General features: G+C 40.4%; 1 protein-coding gene across 1 annotated transcript; it reads left to right on the top strand.

The window, feature by feature from the left end:
• The first annotated feature begins 13,333 nt into the window (after positions 1–13,333).
• Positions 13,334–23,589, top strand: LOC119740521 (lactadherin-like). Its single transcript, XM_038215862.1, has 5 exons — positions 13,334–13,501; positions 13,845–13,924; positions 21,136–21,267; positions 21,906–22,126; positions 22,455–23,589. The coding sequence occupies exons 2-5, from the start codon at positions 13,855–13,857 to the stop codon at positions 22,644–22,646; spliced, it is 615 nt and encodes a 204-aa protein (XP_038071790.1). The 5' UTR covers positions 13,334–13,501; positions 13,845–13,854; the 3' UTR covers positions 22,647–23,589.
• Positions 23,590–24,267: the final 678 nt, after the last annotated feature.

The raw sequence follows: 24,267 nt of genomic DNA, 5'->3' as shown, positions 1-24,267 counted from the left end.
TGTTTGTACTTTCCCCCTCCCCTCCCAGTAGCGCCGCCACTGCCGATACACAGGACCTTTGTTTAAGGGAAGTTTTTTCTATAATTTTCATAGGATTGTAAAGACGATGATCTATTTTTGTAGAGTATGCCGACGTGTCGGGTCACTTGTTTTTTTTTAGCAACTTCTGTAATTTATAGTAATTTGTATCTTCTCCTTTTATGGAGGTATTGTTGGAAATAAATACATAAAAATAAAATAGGAATCAAAATCGTGTTTGTTTTCATGACCGGGGTTGTGTGCAGGCCTACATTTCGACACAGGCGAGCGTTGTTCCCTTATGACAAAAGCTTATTTTTCAGTGTCACACATGATTGCCGATAAAAGGGCACAATTTCTACTACAATTTCTACGTATCCAACACATTGCAATAATCAAATATGCATCACGGCGATGTGTTTGTTAGGTCAAGAAGAAGGTCAAATAGAAACGGGTTCAACTGACTTCAGCTATGAGTAGAGTATGCCGACGTGTCGGGTCACTTGGTTTTTTTTAGCAAATTCTGTAATTTATAAACCATGCATGCCTATTCAAATTGTAACTTAGCGTTCGTTCGTTTTGGACGGTAAGTCATGACGGTTCGTGACAGCTCGTCATGACGGTCGTCCTGGCAATTCACATTCCTCGCTAAAACGAAGGAGCGTGATCAATGGATCTTGGCCTATCCACTGGCTCCTCTGTACGGTAAACTTTGTCGTTCGGTAATAAAGACTTAAGATTATCATTCAAATAATTATGGAACACACACACACACCCACCCACACACCCACCCGCCAGGGACTGCCACGTCGAATGCCATGGGCGTCGCCAGGATTTTTTCTAGAGGGGTAATGCACATTTCGCCCCCCCCCCAGAAAAAAACCAAAACAAACAAATACCTGTACTTTTGCCAGCATATTCTCAATTTACCTTTTTTTTCGAGGGTGGGCATGGGGGCATTTACCCACCACTTTTTAGATGATAAAAAGTTGTTATTAAGTAGTAAAGTCTGTCAGGAGCAAGTGTGGCCCATTGGGCCATGGGCAGCGCCGGCATTTATCTCCGGTTTCAGAGAAAATTTCTATTCCCCCTGGATGGGATGCTAGTCCATCGCAGGTTACTCCCCAGCTAATGCCGGCACCCATTTATACTCCTGGGTGGAGAGAGGCAAGTGTGGATGAAGTCTGCCCTAGTCCACAACAAATGGCCAGCAGCTGAATGCGAACTCCTGACTCTCTGATCATGAGTCACAAACCCTAACCACACTACCGCACAAAAAAGGAGTTTGATCACTGCTTGCTCAATTGGAAGTTGGTTGCTGCCTCGGCAAATAATATGGAAGACATAATCTAACCTTTGAAGTGCATTTCTGGTGCTGCACAATGGCTACCCGAAAATAAAAACGTCAAACTTCAATTTGGAGATTGACGGAGCCTCTAAAGTCCTTGGAGTTAATGTAACACATGCCTGTCATCTAAAAATACACGTTTTATGGCTGTTTTGTCTTTGCACAGACGTAATAAAATTATATTCTGAATTATCGAAAGAACGGTTCGGGGCTAGACTGTACGAATCATTAATTTTCTGCATTAGCGACAAAATATGCTTATTTTCTAAAATAATAATGCATTTTGTGGCTTTTTGGTCTTTGCAGGGCATAATAAAAGTTTGCTCTATGCTAACGAAAGAATGGATCGTGGCCACATTGTAAGGACTCTCCTGCATTAAAGTAGGCCCCCTATGACAGGAAATAGTGGCGTGATTACAATCAGTTTTGGCAAACAAAAATTAGAAAAAGTACTCTAAGAATATCAGTATAAAATAGGTCCTGGTAAGAAGAGAATGACGGAGCCTCTAAAGTCCTTGGAATTAATATAATACATGCCTATCATCTAAAAATTCACGTTTTATGGCTGTTTTGTCTTTGCGCAGACATAATTAAAATTATGTTCTGAATTATCGAAAGAATGGTTCGTGGCTAGACTGTACGAATCATTTATTTTCTGCATAAGCAGCATAATATGCATATTTTCTAAAATAATAATGCATTTTGTGGCTTTTTGGTCTTTGCAGGGCATTATAAAAGTTTGCTCTTTTATTTTTTGGTCCCATTTTAGTAGTTTATAACATACGTCAGCTGCTGAATGGCGGAGGGAAATGCAACCGCCCCCTCCAAATTTGATACTGTAGAAGGAGGTTTTTTGGAAATAAGAGGGTGAAATTATTGTCCATTTGTCTTTGATTAATTAAAACTGTTGTTCTTCCTCATTTCTACTCATGAATATAAATTTGTGATGACAATATTTTGTAAAGACAGCCATCGAGTCAAAGTATGAGAAGCAGAAAAAAGCTGCCTAATATGGGAGACGTGATCCACTTTTGTTTGGTTCACATTATGACTGCTCAAAAACAGAAACAGTGTCGGTAGACTTCAATTTGGAATTTGACGGATCTTCCGAGTCACTAGAATTTATGTAACATATGCTTGTCATCTAAAAATACATGTTTTTATTATGGCTTTCTTGTTTTTGCAGGGCGTAATAAAAATTTTGCTCTGAGCCAACGAAAGAATGGTTCGTGGCTACACTGTACGAAGTGTTAAAACTTCTCCGTTTAGGTATGAGAGCAAAACTGGTGAGGTACCATGGGAATCAGTTATGGCGAAAAAAAGAGAAGTGTATGAAATAAAATAATTCTTGTTATTTCGCCCTGGGGTTGTGGTGCGTGTTAATTTGCCACTCATTGGGCCTACCCAGGATTTTTTTTGTAGCAGGGGCAAAGCAAATTAATTGTCCCCCCAAATCCTTGTACTCTCTCTAGCATATTCTCAATTGATCATTTTGTTTTTGGGTGGGTGGGGGACATTTGCCACCCCCACCCCCAGTGACACCCCAGGGACAGGCACATGTTGCGCAATGTTTAGAAATCTGAAAGAAAAGAAATGAGAAAAAAACCTCTTTCATGCAGGCACTGATGAAGTCGCAGAGAAAAAAATGAAGGATTACGGGGTATATTGGAAAAGTGGCATTTTAGTGTTTGAATCCACATGTACATATTATATAAACACATGCACTGGGTTCAAAACTACATGTAGCGATGAAAGTTTGCCAATTTATTCTTGCAATAAACAAATGAACCCTGTAATCCATCATGTTTTTGTACGAGTTCATCGGCGCCCTAAGACAGTCCCTGCATGAAAGAGGTTTCTTCCTGCTCCTTTTCTTTAAGAATTTTAAACAATGCGGTGGTAAATAAATGTAGGGCCTATGGCCTCGTACCCCTTTTGAAACTCCCGCACTAATCTCATTAAAAGTGAGCAACTGCATGGGCTGGCTTTCAATTTCCATTGTTGTTGCATTCGATTTCAATTTCCATTGTTGTTGCATTGTTGTTGCATTCTAAAGTCTTTATTACGAATGACAAAGGTTACCATACAGAGGAGCCAGTTGATTGACAAAATTTTATTGATCACGCCCCTTCGTTTCAGCGAGGAATATGATTGGACAGGACGACCGTCATGACGAGCTGTCATGACGAACCGTCATGACTAACCGTCCAAAACGAAAGAACGCTAACTGCACGAAGGACTCTCACAAGGTCTCAATGATTGTGTTGCGCATGCCTCATTAAACTACATTTGTAATTACCTTGGCCAAGGAGGTTATGCTTTCATCGGCGTATGTTTGTTTGTTGGGGTGTTTGTTCGTTTGTTTTTTTGTTCTTTTGTTGGTTGGTTGGTTGTTTTTTTGTCTGTTAACAAGATAACTCAAACAGTTAGGGACGGATTTGCATAAAAAAATAGGGGTGGACCTTGATACAAGTACAAATCGATCAGAGTTTGGAAGTAATCCGGATCTGGGCCTGGATCCGGGATTTTTTTAAAGGATTCTTAACCATTTCTGCGCATAGAACCGTAAACGTGGCGTCAATAACAACGCCACGTTCCACGGTCGCATAAAACACTCGAAATATATCCGCACGCGAATTTACGGGTACCCGTATCGGAAAGCTCCTACCAATTCACGCGTACACGACTCAAAGTACCAGCCTACCGAGCGTGTCCTCCGAAAATCAAAAGTTGTGCTGGTACCATAGAGCGTATATACATATTGTACGTTTTCAAGTGTTTTTACGCGAGGCTGGAACGTGGCGTTTGCGTTTATGGGTCAAATGCAAGTATTTCTGTACTGACAATATGGCGGGAAATTGTTTAGCCTTGGTGGAAGTTTGCGATCTCTGAGTGCTTAGAAAAGTTTCAGGTTATTAAGGTCCATATAAGGCAAGAGAGACTAGATTTCATATATAGAAGGCCCAATCTCTTTCGACACCGGCGGCATTGCATAAATACAAGCTTTTGAGAAGACACCTGTTTCCCCAATGCGCAGAAATTCGACCCACATTTTGTTGGCAATGGCATGATTGCCGTAGCATGCAGGAATCAGTCCTGCGCGCCGTCAATTCTTGTCTCTAGGCCCTAGGGGGAACTATTTATAGACCCTTTCTACATCCTACAGGTATATACCTTTGTTCGCAAGGTCACAAAGGGCCTGGGATAATATGCAAAGGTACATGGCTACCGCTTTCTTCATCATATTTTTTTAAATTCTTTTCAAATATCACAATAATGTCTGCTTGCCATGACCACGGTAGTGAATTTGGCATTTGGATTGAAATAAATTTACACTGAACACGTTTGGGGTTAAATTTGCATTTTATTGAAATATACCCCAAAAAATACATAAAAAATATTTATACAACATGACTTGATGTACACTATTTTTTTTGGTTGGTGGGGGGGGGGGGGACCCATTTTAGCATGCAAGTCAAATTAACCATTCAATAAGACAACACATGGATACATTATAAAACCTTTACTACAAACATATATAACGAAAACATCCACTTATTAATTTTGATAATTAGTCTAGTATTTAAAATGGGACAAAATGAGCTCTCTTTGTTTGTTTTTTTCCTTTGAATTCTCAAACACGTTTGATTTCACTCTTTCATTTTCCCCAATCCTTTTGTGTCCAAAGTACTCATTGCCTGTCCAAACACCTGCTTATACATAAGGAATTTGTATTTGAAATATTTTTTTAATGAATCCCCCTGCTTATAAAGATACTAATAGGTCCAAGGTATATTCTTGGATGGTTTTTAAAAAAAAAATAATTTTACGTTTGTTATCCTGATCACAGAAAAATACGTTTATAATAATTTTAGAGTCCGACTACAATTATGGCTGAGTCAGCCTGCTTCACGTTTTGTGAAATGTAATCAATGCAGATAAGGCCAAAAAAAAAAGTCTCCGGTTTCTGGTATGCGCGCGCGTCGCCGCAGCCATGCGCGTCGGCAAAATGAAAAAGTTTTTTTTTTCAATACAAGATGATGTCTCAAAACCGCCAAACTCACTGGTTTGACTGGAATTTTGCTGCTGCACAATTTTAACGTGTTTTTAGATGGGGTTATGATCGAGAATAAGCTTTATGTGGCCTCTCTGGTCTCCCATATATTTGCACTAAGTTTAGTCGGGCACCATTTGCAGTCATCAGCCGTCATTTGAAGCCAAAAAAAAAAAAAAAAACAGGTAAAAAAAATAAAAAAGCCGCGTCGCCGCACCACTTTTGGGGCAAGCTCCATACCAGAAACCGGAGACTTTTTTTTTTTGGCCTAAATAAAGATTTTGCCCCAACGTCACCGAATGTCTAAAATGTGTTCGATTTAGAACCACAGCAGGTTCCGTATATCACCACTAGCACTAGACGATTCGTCACGATAGAAATTTGAATGTCCCTGTCTGATCAGAAGCATATGTAATGGTCCGTGGGTGATAGCGATTCGTCGTGATAACGCCCTCTCGCGACGGCGGGTTATCGCGAATCCAAAATTATACACGGCAACGTCCTAGCCTAAGAAAAAGAAATGCGATAAAATCGTGCGTCGTGCGCAGGCTCGTCGTAACTAAATTTGGTATCAAAATGTTGCTGAAAGACTGTGCTATAAGCAAAATGTAGGAATTAAGGTGGGAATCGGCGGCGATTTATATTTAATTTGAAGTTTACTTTTTGATACAGCTCGGCAAACGGAATGCGACTGGCCACAGTCACTGCACCGGTTGTCGCGGCAGCGGCAGTAGACGTGGAACGTACATCGTCTCCATCATCGTTTCGGGAGATGTGTAGGAACTGATGACACCTGTAAGGCTGTATGACGAAATTAAAGTGGAAACAATTTGAGAAACGGAAAATTGTGGAACAGCAGATCAGTGCAAGTGCACAGTGTGTGTATTACGGGGGAAAACTAAACGTAGTGACTACCGTAACACCATTTTGAACTAGACTATCATTAGATCAATTCAAATACACCATTGCGAATCTATATTTAGTATCATTTTTATGGGCTAAATCAAATCCTACTTTTTATTGTTCTATTTATTCTTCAATAGTCTGTGACTTTGGAGGATTCTTTTTAAAGTTTTGAAAGAAACGTAAAGTCCGAGAACCATTCGGTTGATAGTCTGGTTCCAAGCAGAGCCAAAGCTCCTGGCGTTTAATCTTGTTCTTAGGTCGGGGAACTAAACGGTCAATTGCCTGAACGATAGCCAAAGCGACGAAAAATAAAATAAAAATTTTATAAAAAAACCTGCACCATTTTTCAGAAAAAACTGTAATGAATTAAGAGGGTTCATCATCATCGTGATGTTATTTACAACCTAACTAGTATAGGGACGTCACCACCATTGAATCATTTGCAAAGTCAATGTCACATGGGAATAAGTGGTAATGGGGCGAAGTGGTTATTTTACGCCCAACGTTACCGATAAAACTAGGGTCTACTTATTCTTACAAAGTTAGCAAAACACTTGAGCAAATAACCCAAAAAAACTTCAAAAATGTACCACATTTTCAAAACGGGAGTCAGTTGAGCAGTCACAACAGACTATCCTGGCCAGCACTAGCAGCAGACGAGTTTGGGGTGCAGAGCAGTAAATCGACTCCCATAGACCTCATTGATAATCACGCGTACTTCCAATAATTAATAAAAAATACTCACAACTCTCCAAGGTGTTTTGGACGAACATTAAATTGAAGCATATTTCATCATCTTTCATTTTCCGTTCATTTTTATTTCAGGGCTTAATGGATGATTATTGGTAGAAAACTCCATCCAAAGATGATCACCCCTAAAAGCAGTTTTGAAGCCCATCGACATTTTGAAAATACGAGCTCTCAGTCCTTTGCACGGCTTCCAACTTTTTTTTTATCTTTGTTTTGTTTACAAATCCTCAATTTCACGGCCCTCAAAATGTTCTAATACGGTAATACCTGAGAACATGAGGGCATGGGAATCGTGATTTGGCCGGCGTAGGCAATTTTAGGCCTATTTACTGGTCTGCACCCTTTAAAGAGGCGAAATTTTGCACTTTACCCCAGACCACATTTAAATTAGACAAGAGGAAGTATCCATTAATCATATTCCATCTCAAAATTAAACAGCCAAACACTTCACGTCGGTAAAAGGCCTGACATTACAACAAGTAAATGGCCATCCTCCATACAAACGATCAGCGTTGAAATACGCGCTGTATTCACACACAGATGGGTATAGGCTAATTGCATACCTCCTAAAAGAAACGGGTACTGAACATACAAACTTTACCCAATGTAAATTTAGTTTGTCTGCTTGCTGTAGAAACCAACTATTTCTGCTTGTGGAAAAAAATTATGCATTACAAACAGTTTGTACACGACGAGTCGCAACATGAACAGCAGTATTAAACTTTATTAAGTCAGTTATTGATTACGTGAAGTGCGTGTGGAACGGTTTTTGTCGCAGCAATTGCGTTTATCCCTTGCATGTGTGTATACGCCGTGTGTGTCAGTACAAGTCTACCATCGCCTGATCGCGCGGGCGCGCGCGCGTTGAGTTGTTACTTTGTAACAACACTAGTGGGGGGAGCGAAGCAAAATGATGTTCGCCGTATTTTATGGCGGCCAAAGGACTGTTGAGTAGACAAATTTGTTTGGTCCTAGGTACGGGGTATTAGTTTTACCAACTGCATTGAATGACCGATCAAAATGAAGCTTACAAAATCCTCTTCAGAGTGCCAAGTGTGCATTTATTACTTGAAGTAACGGCGCGTCATGAATACAGAAACTTTCAGTGCAGTACGCACACTGCGGTAGCCCACCGGTCACACTGTCAATTACGTGCAAATCTCCGTTGCTCATTCTGCTGTTAGTCAAAATGTGCGTGTTGTCACAAGTAGGGAAATGTACCAGGTACGGATGTTTAGTTGTTCATTTTGTAAAACTTTTCCCCCAGAATGTTTAAGTAATATATCTTCTAGTTTAAACTCGGTGTGCATTAATCTGAAAGTCTTGGAAACAACCGCGAGGCCGTCTTTTTCTTTGCATTGTGTAGAATCGCTATGGAGTAGAGCGCGTCGTGTTCATGCCACTACAAGTACACGCGCGTGATCGTCTATGGAAGATGCGACTGAACTGTTTGTAATGGTTCGTACTTATCGAATTCAAAACGACAGCAATTGCACTTCGGGCACACTGACTATGTCAGACATCCATTAACAATACATGCGTTTTAGGTGGCCGATTCGTTCGGCCAGATGGCATACGGGGCGGTCTCAGATTTGCCTGTCACTCACGAAGTCTATTCATAAAGTAACTGCACAGCTAGTTGCTGTCAACTCTAGTGAATATTCAAACCAAATTTGAATGAAATTCACAAAAAAAATTTGTAGGTACTTTTCAATATTCATCAACCATTAATCAATCTGAAGTTGATCGACGGTATAATCGACATATAACCCAATTTTGGCTTGTGTGTGTGCCGGGTGCGCGCGCGCGTGCAACTCGCCGCGCGCGTGCAGCTAGTTCTTCACGCGCGGTACTGCATGCTGATTGGCTAATGGTCATTTGTTTACTGCGTTTGCACGCAGCTAAATCAGGTCACCGCGTATTCGTTAAAATGTGTATTAATTACTTCCCAAACCAGTGCGCGCTGTAATTGGATGTTTGTAAATGAAATGATGATATCAGAGCTCATTAAAGTTTGTCACCTCGCCCGTGTGTACTTGTTGTAATGAATATTTTTTCAACAGCTTGCATACCTTGCCTGCGAGTTTTACATGTATTTTCCCCTTCCCCACACTGAAACAAGTTCAATGTTCTTACGTTCAAACAATGTTTCTTCGTAGTTCCATAGCCCGGGGGGGGGGGGGGGGAGGGGGACACCCCTGACTAATTTCCATTGCCCACCAGGTCCTCCCCCTCCCTCGCAAAAGAACCCGAAATTTGCTCCTCGCCAGAAAAGTGCCATTATGAAAATCAGCACCCTTACTGTTACTCCATTATCATGGAGGCAGCCATTTTGAATCAGAGGTTTGTACAGACCAGTAAATAACCTGCCCAAGACTATATAGTGATTATTATGCGCAAGTCCCAAATTATTAAAAAAAATACTCACAACTCTCCAATGTGTTTGAGACACACATCGGTGTCTGACGTTTCTCGAGTTCAAGACCGCCACGCTCCCACCACTACCTGCTCTTTCACCTTGGTATTGGATCATTTGCATATCCAAACCAATTTGATACGTATGCAAATGAGGAATAGTCTGGTGTCTGCCTGTGCTTTTACATCAGCGTTTGTTTTTTTTGTATGTGGTGTCTAGGGTAAAAACATAATCAATTCGTCGCGGCGTTAGTTGCGAAAACACGGGAGGGGGGTTCAACGTTAAAATGTTACAATCTTATCCGGCCAATATGCAATATCACATTTTATATAAATATGAGCAAATTGGAAAGGAAATGATCATTTTTGAGGTGTGGACGTAATAATTGCAAAGAACGTGGAAACACGTAATGCACGTCGAAAATAACAACACCAAGTACATTATACGATACCAATCCATTAGCTGCTTTTTGCCCTATCGAATCAGGATACAGGAAGCAAGTTCCCATTCCATGGCTTTATAATGGAAACGAGGTTGAAAATGAAGTTAGCCCTGGGGACGAGGTTGCGCCAAAGCGTTTCCGTGTGGCGTCAGTGTACACAGCAGCATATGACATAAGGGATCGCCAGACACCCACGATGCATGATAACAAGTGGCATGGCTGAATTTCAGGTAAATCTACAATGTATAACATGATTAGGAAAATGGGTGTAGATGAGAAGGTGTGAATGTCAGAGGAAAGGGGAAGGGGGCTAGCGTGTTCGTGAAGAAAGGTTAGTCTGCGTTAGGGTTAGTCTGCGTTAGAAGCTAGCTAAAGACATGTAGGTATCATTTCGACAGTCATGGCTGTAATCTTTACCGTCACGTACTGTCGGCGTAATTTGTAGCGCGATATGGGACAGAGGGAACCTCCCCCCATCTTTTGTGTTGGTCATTGTGGCACCAGAATCTCAGGAATTCTCAGATATCTAGGGACGTGTAAGGTAACAATAGTCTCGGGGGTCTATAGGGTAAAGGAAGATTGGGGGGTACCCCTCTGTCACATATCAGTACGTTCTCGCATTAGTTCATCGAGAATATTAAACAGGAAAATCAAAAATCATAAACATGGATTTCTCACAAAATATAGACACCCTTTGAAAACCAAACACAGAGTGCACTGCAGAACAGCTTACTTTAAAGGTGGGTTTGTATTGCAAAAAAAAAAAGATTTTGAGTATACAAAACACCAAAACAGTTGACATATTTTTGCAACTTTGAGTGTTATAATAATATAACACTCAAATAATTCGTACGTCGTGTGAATTCCTAAATTTTGTTTCCAATTAATTTGTTCATTATTTGTCCCCTATGTTCAACGAGATGATTTTTTCAATTCCGTGATTTGGAATTCAAATTTTCTTCAAAAGCCCACTTTTGTATTGTCCCATATAAATGCTTCACAACATAATTATCTGATACAAAAATAGCATATCTATATAATATAGGATGGCTTTGAGGGGGATACAAGAATATATTACACGATCGAGCTATAACAATATTGCTATATAGTATTGTTATAGCGAGTGCAATATATTCTTGTATCCCCCGAAAAATAGCCATCCAACATTATTATTATTAAGGGAATAAATGTGAGCTTGGAAGGTTATAATCACTCTGTTTAATACCACTTGGGTGCTGATAATTACCCTCGGCTTCGCCTCGGGTAATCATCAGCATCCAGACTCTAAGTGGTCTTAAACAGAGTGATTAATACCGACCAAGCACATATTTATTCCCATTCATAAATACCTTTTCGGTGGAAAAAAATCAAAACTTTTCGGTCACAAAACCTGATTTTCTTCAACAAGTTCAGTCCATGTTTTGTGAAACACCCCTCTTAGCTAAATAATGGAGTGTGCAGCTCGCAAGTAAGATGTAAAAAAAAATCCTTTTTATGAAGATTGGTGCGCGCGTCGCGTGTACTGCGCGATGTCGCGCAGAATGCACCTGGGGCGTTCCGTTGTGAATTTAGAACTACTAGTGCAGGGTCAGTCGGAAATGTGCCTGTTCGGAAGGGGCAGTTGAGAACTGCAGCTCTTGCAAACAACGCACATTATTCAATGGTGCTTCCACAGGTTGAACGCACACTCGCAGGTTAAACGCGCAGTCATGTCGTCTCCCCTGGCACTGATATTTACCCTACTGGACAATATGGTATCGCCCTACAGTAAGAGTTGCTCAGTCGACAGCCTACATACAGTGCAGTGATGGTTGCTCAGTTGACTACAAAAAGCATGTGCCCGTGCATGCCACTCACGACATATATGTGCATTTTGCAAATCGCTATAACTTCTGAAGTACAAGTCCGATTGGGTGGAAACTTGATTGGTACCCATACTGAGTTGTGTTATAGATAAAAATTCAAGTAATGTCATCATCAAATGTCATGTGACATCCCTTAATGGGGCATTTTTTCTATTATAGGTCTATAGCTACATAACTATATGTTCCATTTGGTTGAAACTTGACATGTACGTATAATATGCTGTTATAGATGACATTTGTAGTGACGTCAGTACTAGTTCAACACATGCACAGAGTATTTCAAACATCCGAAACAGCTTGTGTTTGTTATGCATTTTTAAAAAATATTTTATGCTAAGTTTTATATTTTTTTATTTAAATAATGATATGCTTGTTAATTATTTTTTATTCCATTGTATAAATCACACGAAGCAGTAAGTAAAAAGATTCCCGTTCGTTTTGTTTTTCGGAACCAGTGATTGCAACAGTTCTCGCCAGTTTTCCTCTCATATCTTAATGCAAAAGATTTACCGTTGTGTACGATGCAGCTACTCACCAGTAGCCCTAATAGTTTAGAGCAGAATTTTACTATACCCATGCGGCCATGCAAAGACAAAAAAAGCCATAAAACGGTTATTTATTAGTAAAACATATGTTGCATAAAACTACAAGGATGTTACAGGCTCCGTAAAGTCTGAAATATATCGATACTGATGCTAATTTTGGGTAGCTGCGTGCAGCACCAGAAATGCGCTTCAAAGGTTACATTAATAATGTCTTCCATTCACACAAGCCTGAAACACAGCAATGAAACACTTTTGGGGTGATGGGTACTACCAGGTTTTCCCCATTAATCTAAGAAAGGCGCTTGGAAAACCACAATGTATTGTTTCCATTCTTTAATAAAAAAAAACTTTAATAAAAAGCTTCGCCAATTTACTTGTAATTTATCACTTTTTTTTTCATCCATCTTGACCTCTGTTTATTATGAAGGTTTACAAATGGTTGCTTATTATGTACAATTATGAAGGACTCAAGCCAGCCTCTTTTTAACTGTTTTGTGTTTGGTATTAGACTCCGTCCACCACAAATAAATTCACTTCCTTTTCGACAATCTTTTGTTCCAAATGCAATTCATCTGTTTAATTTCTTAATCAATCGATAAATAACACCTTAACCAAACATACATTTGTTCAATATGTTTTGTTTAACATGTAATTTTTTAATCGAATATACACATTAATTGATATTAATATGGTTTATAGCGTAAAGTAATTGTTCTGACTTTTTCTGCCTTTTTATAATGCGGAAACAATAAAGGATCATCCTATCTATACTTCCTTCAAATTGTGAACAAAACACTCTTGAGTTTAAATCAGGACCAACATTTTTTGTGTTCGTTCTGCCATGTATTTACCGATAAGCTTTACTTCTTGCCTCCGATAACCACTTGTACGCATGCGTGTGTAATTTCTAATTAAAAGTAATGGTCCGAACATCTGGTATAATTTTACGCCCCTAGAGTCAGATTTACTAGATGGGCTGTATACTTCAAATGACTTGTTTCGACAAAACTGGCTACAGCTTGAAGCCTGCTAGGCCTACTTCAAAAAAGGCGTACTCAGCGCTGTTCTAGCGCATTCGCTCAGTAGACATCAATTTGAAAGCATCCAGTGCATTTTCCCTGCTGACTTCGGTTTTCAAGTCTGTTTGAACCTGAAATGTAAGCTTTGGATAAACGTTGCCAGATTTGATATGCAAGTTGCTCAGTGGAAAGACGAGCGTCCTATTAACTTTGTTCATGACGAGAGACTGTCACAGGGCCTATACATTGATATGACTTAACATGCAAATGCTAAAAAAACGACAGTAACATAAGCTGTAGGTGACTATTACCGCTGCATCTAGTCAAACTCTACAAAACAGCACAATACCGTAATCTGCCCAAGAATGACACAAAGTTGTTAAAGACTCGCGCTGATGTACATTTTACATAGGGAAAGAGCGAAAGAACCAAATCATTGCAAGTTTCTTAAACGTCTGTCTTTTTCTCCCTCTTTTTCTAGATTAGCGAGAATGAAGGTTTTCATGTGCCTGCTTCTCCTGATGGTCGTTGGATGCACCTTGATTTTCGCAATGACGGAAAGTAAGTATGTATGTTATCCGCATGTATGTCATCGACGAATGTCACCCAGAAATATGAATAAATATTATGAGACTTGCTTGAAATTGGACCGAAGTGATACGAGTTAGAGCTCTATTTTCCCCGTCCGTCTGAACCCCTTTCTGAGGGTGCCTTTTGTACAGACGCGAACGCTCGACCTGTATCCCATTTCTCAGCCCTTAATTCTGTGACTGATATAGTCAGCGCTTAACAAACAACACAGTTGTTTATGTTTACAATATGGCACTGTCTCTACTTGCACGCGGCAAGCCTAGAAAAAAACTCACTAAACCCACCAAAGTACACAGTAAAGTGAGTTGACCCCAAATTATTCCTAAAGCAATATAGCCTAAGCAATCATTTTGTTGACATAACGGACAACAATAAGTAACTTTACTAGACTGGTAACGCTAAACTCGGCAGACCTCCGTTGTTCTCTAGTTCTATAGTTAGCGAACTTCAAAAACGTACTCATTTGAACTCATTCGCGTGAATTTTCATAATAATGACCGTAACTGCCAAAACACTGTATTAATGATACGACGTCAGTGTACAAAGCAAGATTAAAACGCATTTCCAAGATCAGGCAGTGCTTCCACTTTTAAGAGATATTCCTTATTTTAAGGAAATTTTAACGTCCTGAAATGTTCAAAGAAAATCCAAAATCGGGAGGAAATTAAAGGGAAATGTCATAAACGTAATTAAGGATAACACAAGAAAATCATTTTCAGACTGAGAGGCTCAGCCGAAGCCGCAGTCTGCTTAAATTCTTGACAATGAGTGCAAATGATATGGACACACTTTCTTGGAAAACTGAAAAACTATTAAACAGGCCGGGAAGAAACGCCATTGTATGTATCCATTTTTTTGTCATTACAACAGAGATTTAAAGTTACCTTACCAAGGTAATAAATATTTGCTGGACCGGTTTTAAACAAGTACGTTTAAAACCAAGGCGAGGAACAGAGTGGTTAAAAAAAAGACACCAACATTTGACAGCAATTTTCACCTTATTTTTAAAATGTTTGAACTGTCGATTAGTAAGGGAATAAATGTGTGCTCGAGAGGTTTTAATCACTCTGTTTAAGACCGCTTAGAGCCTGGGTGCTGACAATTACCCGAGGCTCGGGTAATTATCAGCATCCAGATCAATACCTTTTCAGTCATAAAAATATAATATTTTGGTAAAAAAAATCCTGATTTTGTTCAACACGTTCACTTCATGCTTTTTTAAACATCCCTCTAGCTAAATAATGGAGTGTTCAGCTGGCGATTAGAATGTAAACAACCCTTTTATGGAGATTGACGCGCGCGTGGCACGTTCTGTGCGATGTCGTCGCAGAACGCTCCTGGGGCGTTGCGTTTTGAATTTAGAACTATTATACAAATAATGAATGTTTGTGAGTGCAATGGTAAGAATAATTTCATGAGGTGACAGGTGAAATGTTCCATTCCACCCGGCGAAGCCAAGTGGAATGGAACATTTCATCTGTCACCGAATGAAATTATTCTTTCCATTGCACGAACATGAAACATTCATTATTTGTTTTATATAACGCCTGATTAAATCCTTGTCATCTGATGGGTCGACTTTTAATAGCCAATTCATTCAGGTAAAAAACTGTTTGAAAGTGTTATGAAGCTATCTGAACCGGCCCACATTTTTGTCCTTTTGTTAATTTGCTACGAGCTTCGCATAATGGAGTTCTTAAAATACTTTGTTATATAACTCTTATTACTCAGTGTGTTATAAAAGGGCTGGGCTCCGGGCACGCGGTGTCTGTGTCCTTCAACGTGCCGTCGGGTTGTTCGGGCCCACGATACGAAGCTGTATATTCGAACAAGTTGTTAAGTTGCTTGAGTTGTTTTAATGAAAGATAGTTGGTAAGGGCCCTGTCACACTTCAGCGTATCCTAATTCCTTATGAGTTGCGCATTGACATTTTTTTCATACCCAGTCGTACGCACAATACGCACCGCATATGCATCTCTATCGTTTTGTGTAGGTTTTATGTACGCAGATATACGCATGGTACGGCGCAGTACGCATGGTAGTTTTGGGCATGCACAAAACTACGCTGCGTACGCTGTTACGCAGGTCATAAGTTATAAATACGCAGCGCATCGGTCCCGCATCGGTCGAGTGCGTTACGAGTATGCTATGTGTTCGTGACGCACCCCGTCAGCATATGAGCCGCCTGTATTGGACGTATACATAGCGTACTTGCAGCGCAGATGCAACGGCGAGCGGCGGAAATGCGGCGGGAATACGCTCAGAAGTGCGTCAAGCATTCGGTCGGCATAATTTAATTAGTCGGGTGCGTCCGGAATACGCTCGGCATGCGCACTGCATACTGACCTATTCGCAGCCCGAAAAATAATGTTGTGCACTGCATACGCAACTCATACGCATCTCATACGCAATGGATGCGCTGAATTCGTTACTTGTACGCTAGATGTGCGTCGCACATAAGTCAAAGTGATCAAAACATTTCGACGTTAATTGAGCGTACGGCTGCGTATTGAACATTTTTGATAAGGAACTCATAAGGAATTAGGATACGCAAAAGTGTGACAGGGGCTTTATGTTTTGCAAACCTGTCTTCAACTGTCTATCTGTTCGTAACAAAAGTTTGTGCGTCGCCCGCCGTGCGTCGTTCGTCGCCCGTCGCCCGCCGTGCGTCGTTCGTCGCCCGTCGCCCGTCGTTTGTCGCCCGTCGCCCGTCGCCCGTCGCCTGTTTTTAGATTTTGTCACGCTTGCGTTCGATTCAATGGTTTTGTGATAGATTGGAAGAGTGAGATTTACTTTTCGTATACACGTGTCCAGACATGTTGTATGCTTTAACTTATCATGGGGTAGAGCTGCTTTTTGAAGAAATGGTAATGCCCTCCAAGATTTTAATTTTGAAATGAGGTGTTGATACAATCCAGTATGAGTTTAACAAATAAATGATTAAACATGGTAAATAACACTTTTGGTAAACAAATCTTAAATAACAAACATTTATTACGCTGTCACAATCTTGGTCCTATCCCCTGTATTCAAAAAAGTAAAGAGCTCCCTGTATTAAATCAAAAACAATCAAGAATGTTCAATTGGGACTCGATCGATGACGCTATGTTAGGCGTACGTACGTGTATACGGATATGTTACACTCAGTTTGTCAAGCAGCCATTAAACGGATATCTTCCTTCCTCCATTTCAAACATGACGAAGGTAGGAAAACTATGATTTCGGATGAAGTTGTTAATTGACATGAGCTATGAAACTAGAGTACGGTTGTGAGGGAAGTGGGTTGAATTAGTAAGAATAAGCTGTAGCCTATAGATACCGAGTGAGACTCTTACAAAAGTTTATGCTTGTACTTAGGCATCTTCATGCTTACAAAACGTATGCGGTAGGCCTAATAGATACGTATCAGCCATGTCGTTGTGCAATTTCTTTGCAACACACTAGTGAGTTTGTTGTGCCAAACAACTCATGTACCAATTCCTATACTAAAGATAGGAGGGGAACTATTACATTCCACAATTTTGTTGATTTTGAAATATGGACATTAAATTTTGAGTAAAAAAAAACGAGGAGAAAAATAAATAATATGCAACAAATAAATATTTTCTCTGTGTGTTTCTTTTGCAGGTGTGAGCATGATCATGCAGTGGTAGATGCAAGGAGCTCAACACTGGCCATGTGATCCAATTGCACAACGAGTGAGATACAAGTCAGCTGTGACCCCATATATTGTGACTCTGAGATGTACACATTATGGTGTACCATTAAGGACACTAGAACGGACACAAAAAAGTGCTAATTCAGTGGATATTGTCTGGACTAAAGTGTGATTAGTCAGAAATTCAGTTACAAATCGCTCAAGTCGCTTGACTACAGATTAGTCGTATCAAGCAGGTTTCTTTTCTTGTCATATGACTATATTTTCTAGTCTGAGTCTGACTCTTGACTGATTTATAGTCATTAGTCATCAATACTCTGTGACTAATTTAGGTAAGTCGTACGAGACATATCACTGGACAATTTTTTTTTAGTCAAAATGACAAATTAATTTTTAGAGTGTATGTTTGTATGAATAAAGCATGGCATTTACACGTTTATAAGTTTGCAGAAAATAAAACTATCGTAACCGAAACGGAAAGCGGCACCGGGGAGGGTCACGTGCTGGAGGACAGATACAAAAAAAGCGCATCAAACGTGACGAACGCGATGCCGTTTACGTGCACAATGCGCTGTGCATCGGCACCCATGGTCTACTCGATTTGCTTTCAGTCCCTACCTGATTCCTTGGGGTTTTCCCAGACTATTTTTCTGGGGTTTTCCTCCCACCTCTAAAACTTTAATTTCTTCTCATTGTCTTCTCTCTACGGGTTTTTTTTTCGGGGTTTGCGAGCTACAGTGCCTGGGGCATGCACTTTTGAGGATCCTTGGTTTCATTACCAGAAAAAAACATATTTATCGTATTCTTCGTTTCGTATGAATATAAAGGAGTAAATGCTTCAGATTTCAAATATGCACTTGTCATTAACAAGGCTGGGTTGGGCAATCTTGAAATAATAAAGTAAAATAATTCTGTGCAAAAATTACTGCATTTATTAAAGTTCATAAAGTACAAATGATGCTATGTTAGTATGAATAAAACATGGCATTAGCTTTTGCTACCACTTTGAAGCATTTACTCGCATCTGTACGAATGCAAATTAAGCAAACACTTTTACTAAAAACTGTTTGCTGAATTCTGAAAATAATTACTTTTACCTTTAAGCTTTTGCTACACTATAAGCGTTTACTTCGTTTCTTATGACTAAAAAGGAGTAAATGCTTCAGATTGCAAATATTTACTGTCATATTTCAAGGTTGGGCTGGGGCTACCTTGAAGATATAAAAACACATAATTATGCGCAAAAATTACTGCATTTATGAATGCTAATCGCGAAAAAGTACAAATAATACCATACGGTAGTTCGTATGAATAAACACTGGCATTTGCATTACTCCCATCTGTATGAATACAAATTAATCAAAGGCTTTTACTGAATACATTTGCTCTTGAGTAAATGGCCTGCAAAATGTAAGCTTTACCATGTATAGGTTTGCAGAAAATAAAATTATCGTAACCGAAACGGAAAGTGGCACTGGGGAGGGTCACGTGCTGGAGGACAGATACAAAAAAGCGCACCAAACGTGACGAACGCAATGCCGTTTACGCGCACACGCAATGCCGTTTACGCGCAAAAGGCGCTGTGAATCGGCACCCATGGTCTACATGTGGATTGGGTTTTCAGTCCCTACCCGATTCCTTGGGTTTTCCCCAGATTATTCTTCTGGGGTTTTCCTCCCACCTCTATAACTGTAATTTCTTCTCATTGTCTACTCTATACGGGTTTTTTTTCTCTCGAGGTTTTTGAGCTACAGTGCCTGGGGAATATTCTTTGAACAGATTGAGCAATTTCAGTACTTTTATCATTTAAAAGTAGCTTATGAAGTTCGCTTTCCAGTCATTATTATTTTTGGCTCTTAATTTTTTTTTTCATATGAAATAAATTTTTGGGGGTTTAAGTTCCGCTTTTTCTGACTCACCTGGTATAAAAGTTCCTGTATGAAGATTAGCGCCTGATGTGGCTCAGAAAGCCGCAGTGAACGGTTTAAATTCAATCCTGTCTCTGGCTGTCGACCAATGGGAATGGGTAACCTGTTCAGGTACATGTATTTATGAATATTTTTAAAGGATAAAAATCAGGAGACTCCAAGAGAATGCTTAAGAAATCTCAGGGAATCTCAGAAGAGAAAAAAAAAAGGCAAATCTAATGAAATTCTGCATGGTTTGAAAAGTGAAGTAATAAGATCAGGAGAGGACGGAATCGGCGCCCGGCTGATAAATATCCTTCAGGAAAAGGCCAAAAAAAAGTCTCCGGTTGCTGGTATGTATGATGGCCCTGAAGGGACATCGCATATCGAAAACGTGTGCGCATACGTATGCGATGTCGCGAAATTTATCGCGAATGTGTGCGCACACGTATGCGATGTCGCGAAATTTATCGCGAATATATGCGCATACGTATGCGATGTCGTGAAATTAATCGCGAATATGTGCGCACACGTATGTGATGTCGTGAAACAATTCGCAAATATATGTGCGCACACGTATGCGAATTTGTTTGCAATGTCGTGAATTTTATTGCATACCTTGTCGCATACCTTTCAGTAAAACTCCTAATGAACTGGGGAGTTGTAGCAGCTAGTCTGGAATCTAGACGTACTGTTAGATATAAATAGGGTCTGACTAATAAACCTTCGCGCGCACGCTGTTCCTCGTGCAATCGTTACTACTAGTACTGTCGAGCGCAAACTTGCTACTTGCGCAAGTTTGAAACTTGCGTGCGCGCGAAGGTTTAACAGTACGTCTAGATTCCAGACTAGCTGCTACAACTCCCCAGTTCATTAGGAATTTTACTGAAAGGTATGCGACAAGGTATGCAATAAAATTCACGACATTGCAAACAAATTCGCATACGTGTGCGCACATATTCGCGAATTGTTTCACGACATCGCATACGTGTACGCACATATTCGCGATTAATTTCACGACATCGCATACGTGTGCGCATATATTCGCGATAAATTTCGCGACATCGCATACGTGTGCGCACATATTCGCGATAAATTTCGCGACATCGCATACGTGTGCACACACATTCGCGATAAATTTCGCGACATCGCACACGTGTGCGCACACGTTTGCGATATGCGATGTCCCTTCAGGGCCACCATAGGTATGCGCGCGCGTCGCCGTAGCCATGCGCGTCGGTAAAATTAAAGGGTTTTTTTTTTCAATAAAAGATGATGTCTCAAAACCGCCAAACTCACTGGTTTGACTGGAATCCTGCTGCTGCACAATTTTAACGTGTTTTTAGATTGGGTTATGGTCGAGAATAAGTTTTATGTGGCCTCTCTGGACTTCCATATATTTGCACTAAGTTTAGTATGGCACCATTTGCAGTCATCAGCCGACATTTGAACCAAAAAAAATCAGGTAAAAAAAAATAAAAAGCCGCGTCGCCGCACCACTTTTTGGGCAAGCTCCATACCAGAAACTGGAGATTTTTTTTTTTGGCCAAAGAGTTGTGTGTTTGCTTTGATGAACCCCGCCCATCCTGATTTTTTTTTTCCACTGCCTGTGACAGACGTTTTGGAGTGCGCTGCTGTGGCTGCACCCTTTGGGATGGAAGATGGACACATCCCAGATGCAAGCATCACAGTGTCGTCACAGTTCAGCAACTCTTTGGCACCGACCAGAGTTCGGCTAAACTCTCAGGGTAAATATTTTATTGGCTTTTCGTTCAACAATTCCATGGGACAAGCAACAAGACAACTCAAACAAAATGTTAGGATTCAATAAGAACATTTGTCAAAAGCTTAAAACAAATCAAGAGTTTAATCAAGGATGTTGCTTCAAAGTGAAGTCTGTTTTGCTTAATTTGACTCAGACATTGTTTTGGTCAGTAACTATCTATTAATTTCACCAGTACCTCTACATTATATGGGCCTTCTGCATGAGTTGGCCATTTTTGTCGAGTTCCCGGAATGTATTTCTTAAATTAACTGTTGATTGGGATGGTGCCAGACTATTTATGCAGCCTTATTTTGTTGTCATTTTCTTAAAAATCTGACTTAAAACATTAGGGAATGTTTAATTACAAATGTTCAATATTTCATTGAAGCAAGAATTGAATTAATTAGTAATTTACTTGCTTTCCCTTTTCTTCGCAAGTTCCAATGATAAAATTTACCTCACTTTCAATTCAATATGGCCGACTCGTGCGCAAGGCTTGGCTAAAGCCCATAACCCAGTTCCTCGTTCAATCACAGAACCTCTGGTGTAGTGCTTGTGGCATAAATTTGCTAAACACTTTTATGCTCGGACGGTTTGATTTAAGTTCTGCTTACTTTGCAGCCGAAAGCGGGACCTCAGGTTGGTGCAAAGGAAATCTGGAAATCAGGAGATCAGGAAATCAGGAAGTCGATTCTTGGATCCAAGTGGACCTCGGTTTCACTTCGATCATCACTAGCGTTATCACGCAGGGGTACGGGGACACCTCATGGGTGGCATCGTTCAAAGTGGCCTACAGCGACGATGGACAAGAATGGACTGCCGTCACCAATAATGGATCAAGTGTAATCCAATCGCTTTGTTCAATTTGCCCGCTCGCGGACTCAATTTCATGAACAAGTGTATACTCAGTGTTGCCCATTGTGAGATAAAATTCACAAGCTTAATGCCATAGATTGGTTGAGAGCCAACCAAGTAAATATTTTCTCATCACTTTTTTTTATTTAGAAGTAAATGAAACAAATACTATATCATGGGACGAATGTCAATTTTGGATTTGTTGTCTAATCGACTTATATTTCCTTCCAACCATTTTCCTGTCAACAAATCTGCTGTCTCCGTAAACTTTTCAACGATAGTTGAAATCATTTCCATAATTTTTCTCCCTCACAGTTCCCTGGAAACTACGACTCAAACACCCAAGTGACGACTTCTTTCCCGAGAGCGTTCCAGGCCAGGTTCCTGCGCATCGTGCCTACGGCGTGTACAGATGATACCCAATGCATCTGTATGCGATTCGAGGTCGTCGGCTGTTGTGCATGTCGATGTCCTGTTCGGCGAGTTCCGTTCATCACACATGTTTAGGAAACCCGCTCTAATGCTTAATTGGAAATATGATAACTTAAACACACCAGCAAACAAACCAACCAACAAACAAATACATTAAATATAAAATGCATGACGTTTGCGCTAAGATTTAAGGACTTATTCCGGCCTCTTACATTCTGACTGAGGGCTATGGTGGACCAGTTCAAAAATTCTAAACACACAAAATGACATAGCCCCCAGCTCTTTAGTGCCAACTTTCCAATGACCACTCGAGCTCGGGTTTTCCAATCTTTGCTGAAAAATAAATCGGTTTGATGAAAACTGATAGTTAATAGTAACTAACATTTGCCTTTCTTTCAGAGTCATAGAGATTTTGATTGACACAAAAATAATATAAAATTTAATTGCATATAATTATTGACATGGGCTATACAGCATCGTTGTTTGCATGTAGTAAATTATAAAAGCAGAATATTGGGACGGAACACGAACTATAAATGTATATTCGCCAATCGTATGTTCAAACACCATAGAAAAACATGCGAGTCGCCCACACTTTTCATATTGGGGAATCTTGGTAGTTGGTCAAATTTATCAAATTAGGTTTTGCCCTTCACCGACGTTTAAAACACTGTATTGTGACGGAATAGGAATTAAGTCACCAACTGTATGTTTTAAATACACTAGCACACTGTGAGTCACCCACACTTTGCATATAAGGGATCCTTGTTTCTGATTGGTCAATTGAGTTTATGCACTGTTGTATGGCAAAGAGAAGTTGTACACTAGCTTATGGGGCTCAGAGTCTGTAAAATGGGGTTGCAGGTCTAGGATTTAGTCAGTTGATTGCTTGATTCTCTTATGATCAGAATAATTGTTAAGGCTCTTGATTATGTGGAATGACATGACAGATGATAATGATTAAAGGCTTGACCACCGTACTTGATTACTGTTTCTGTTCACCAATTACTAGTCTGTCTTAGGGCATAGGGTCTACTTAGGACTGAGGGCAAAGCCCCAAGGGATATAAGTTGGTCCACCCCCATTCCGACTCCGCCTATTCCACCCCATTCCTACTCCACTTCCATTCCCCTGCTCCATTGCCCTGACTACCAGTCTACTGGCTGATCCGATCAACCAAGATTAGGGGATAGCCTGGTGCTGTGGCCCACCACTGCAGGGATAGGACACCATCGGGACGGCACGCTACCACCCAAACCAGCCTGACGCAGGAGAGCTGGCACCACACGTCACAGTATACTCAGTGTGTTACCTCCCGAGTGAAAGATGGAAAAAATCACTCGGGTGGGACTCGAACCCACGACTTCCTGCTTTCTAGTGCAGATGTCTTACCACTCGACCACCGAGCTAACGGGATCGACTGGCTGGTTCGAATCTGATGTACATATAGCAGCGGGTACCGTATAAACTATAAGATGGAATTTGGCGCCGGGCTGATACAAATCAAGTTAGGTTTTGCCCTTCACTGACGTTTAAAGTCTTTCCATTGTAAACTCGGTGGTAAGACATCTGCACTAGAAAGCAGGAGGTCGTGGGTTCGAGTCACACCCGAGTGATTTTTTCCATCTTTCACTCGGGCGGTAACACACTGAGTATAGTACACCAGATTCGAACTAGCCAACCGATCCCGTTAGCT

This window comes from Patiria miniata, unplaced genomic scaffold, assembly GCF_015706575.1.
Source record: "Patiria miniata isolate m_02_andy unplaced genomic scaffold, ASM1570657v1 HiC_scaffold_5, whole genome shotgun sequence".
Classification (NCBI taxonomy): Eukaryota; Metazoa; Echinodermata; class Asteroidea; order Valvatida; family Asterinidae; genus Patiria; species Patiria miniata.
This window is presented reverse-complemented; position numbering and strand designations above follow the sequence as displayed.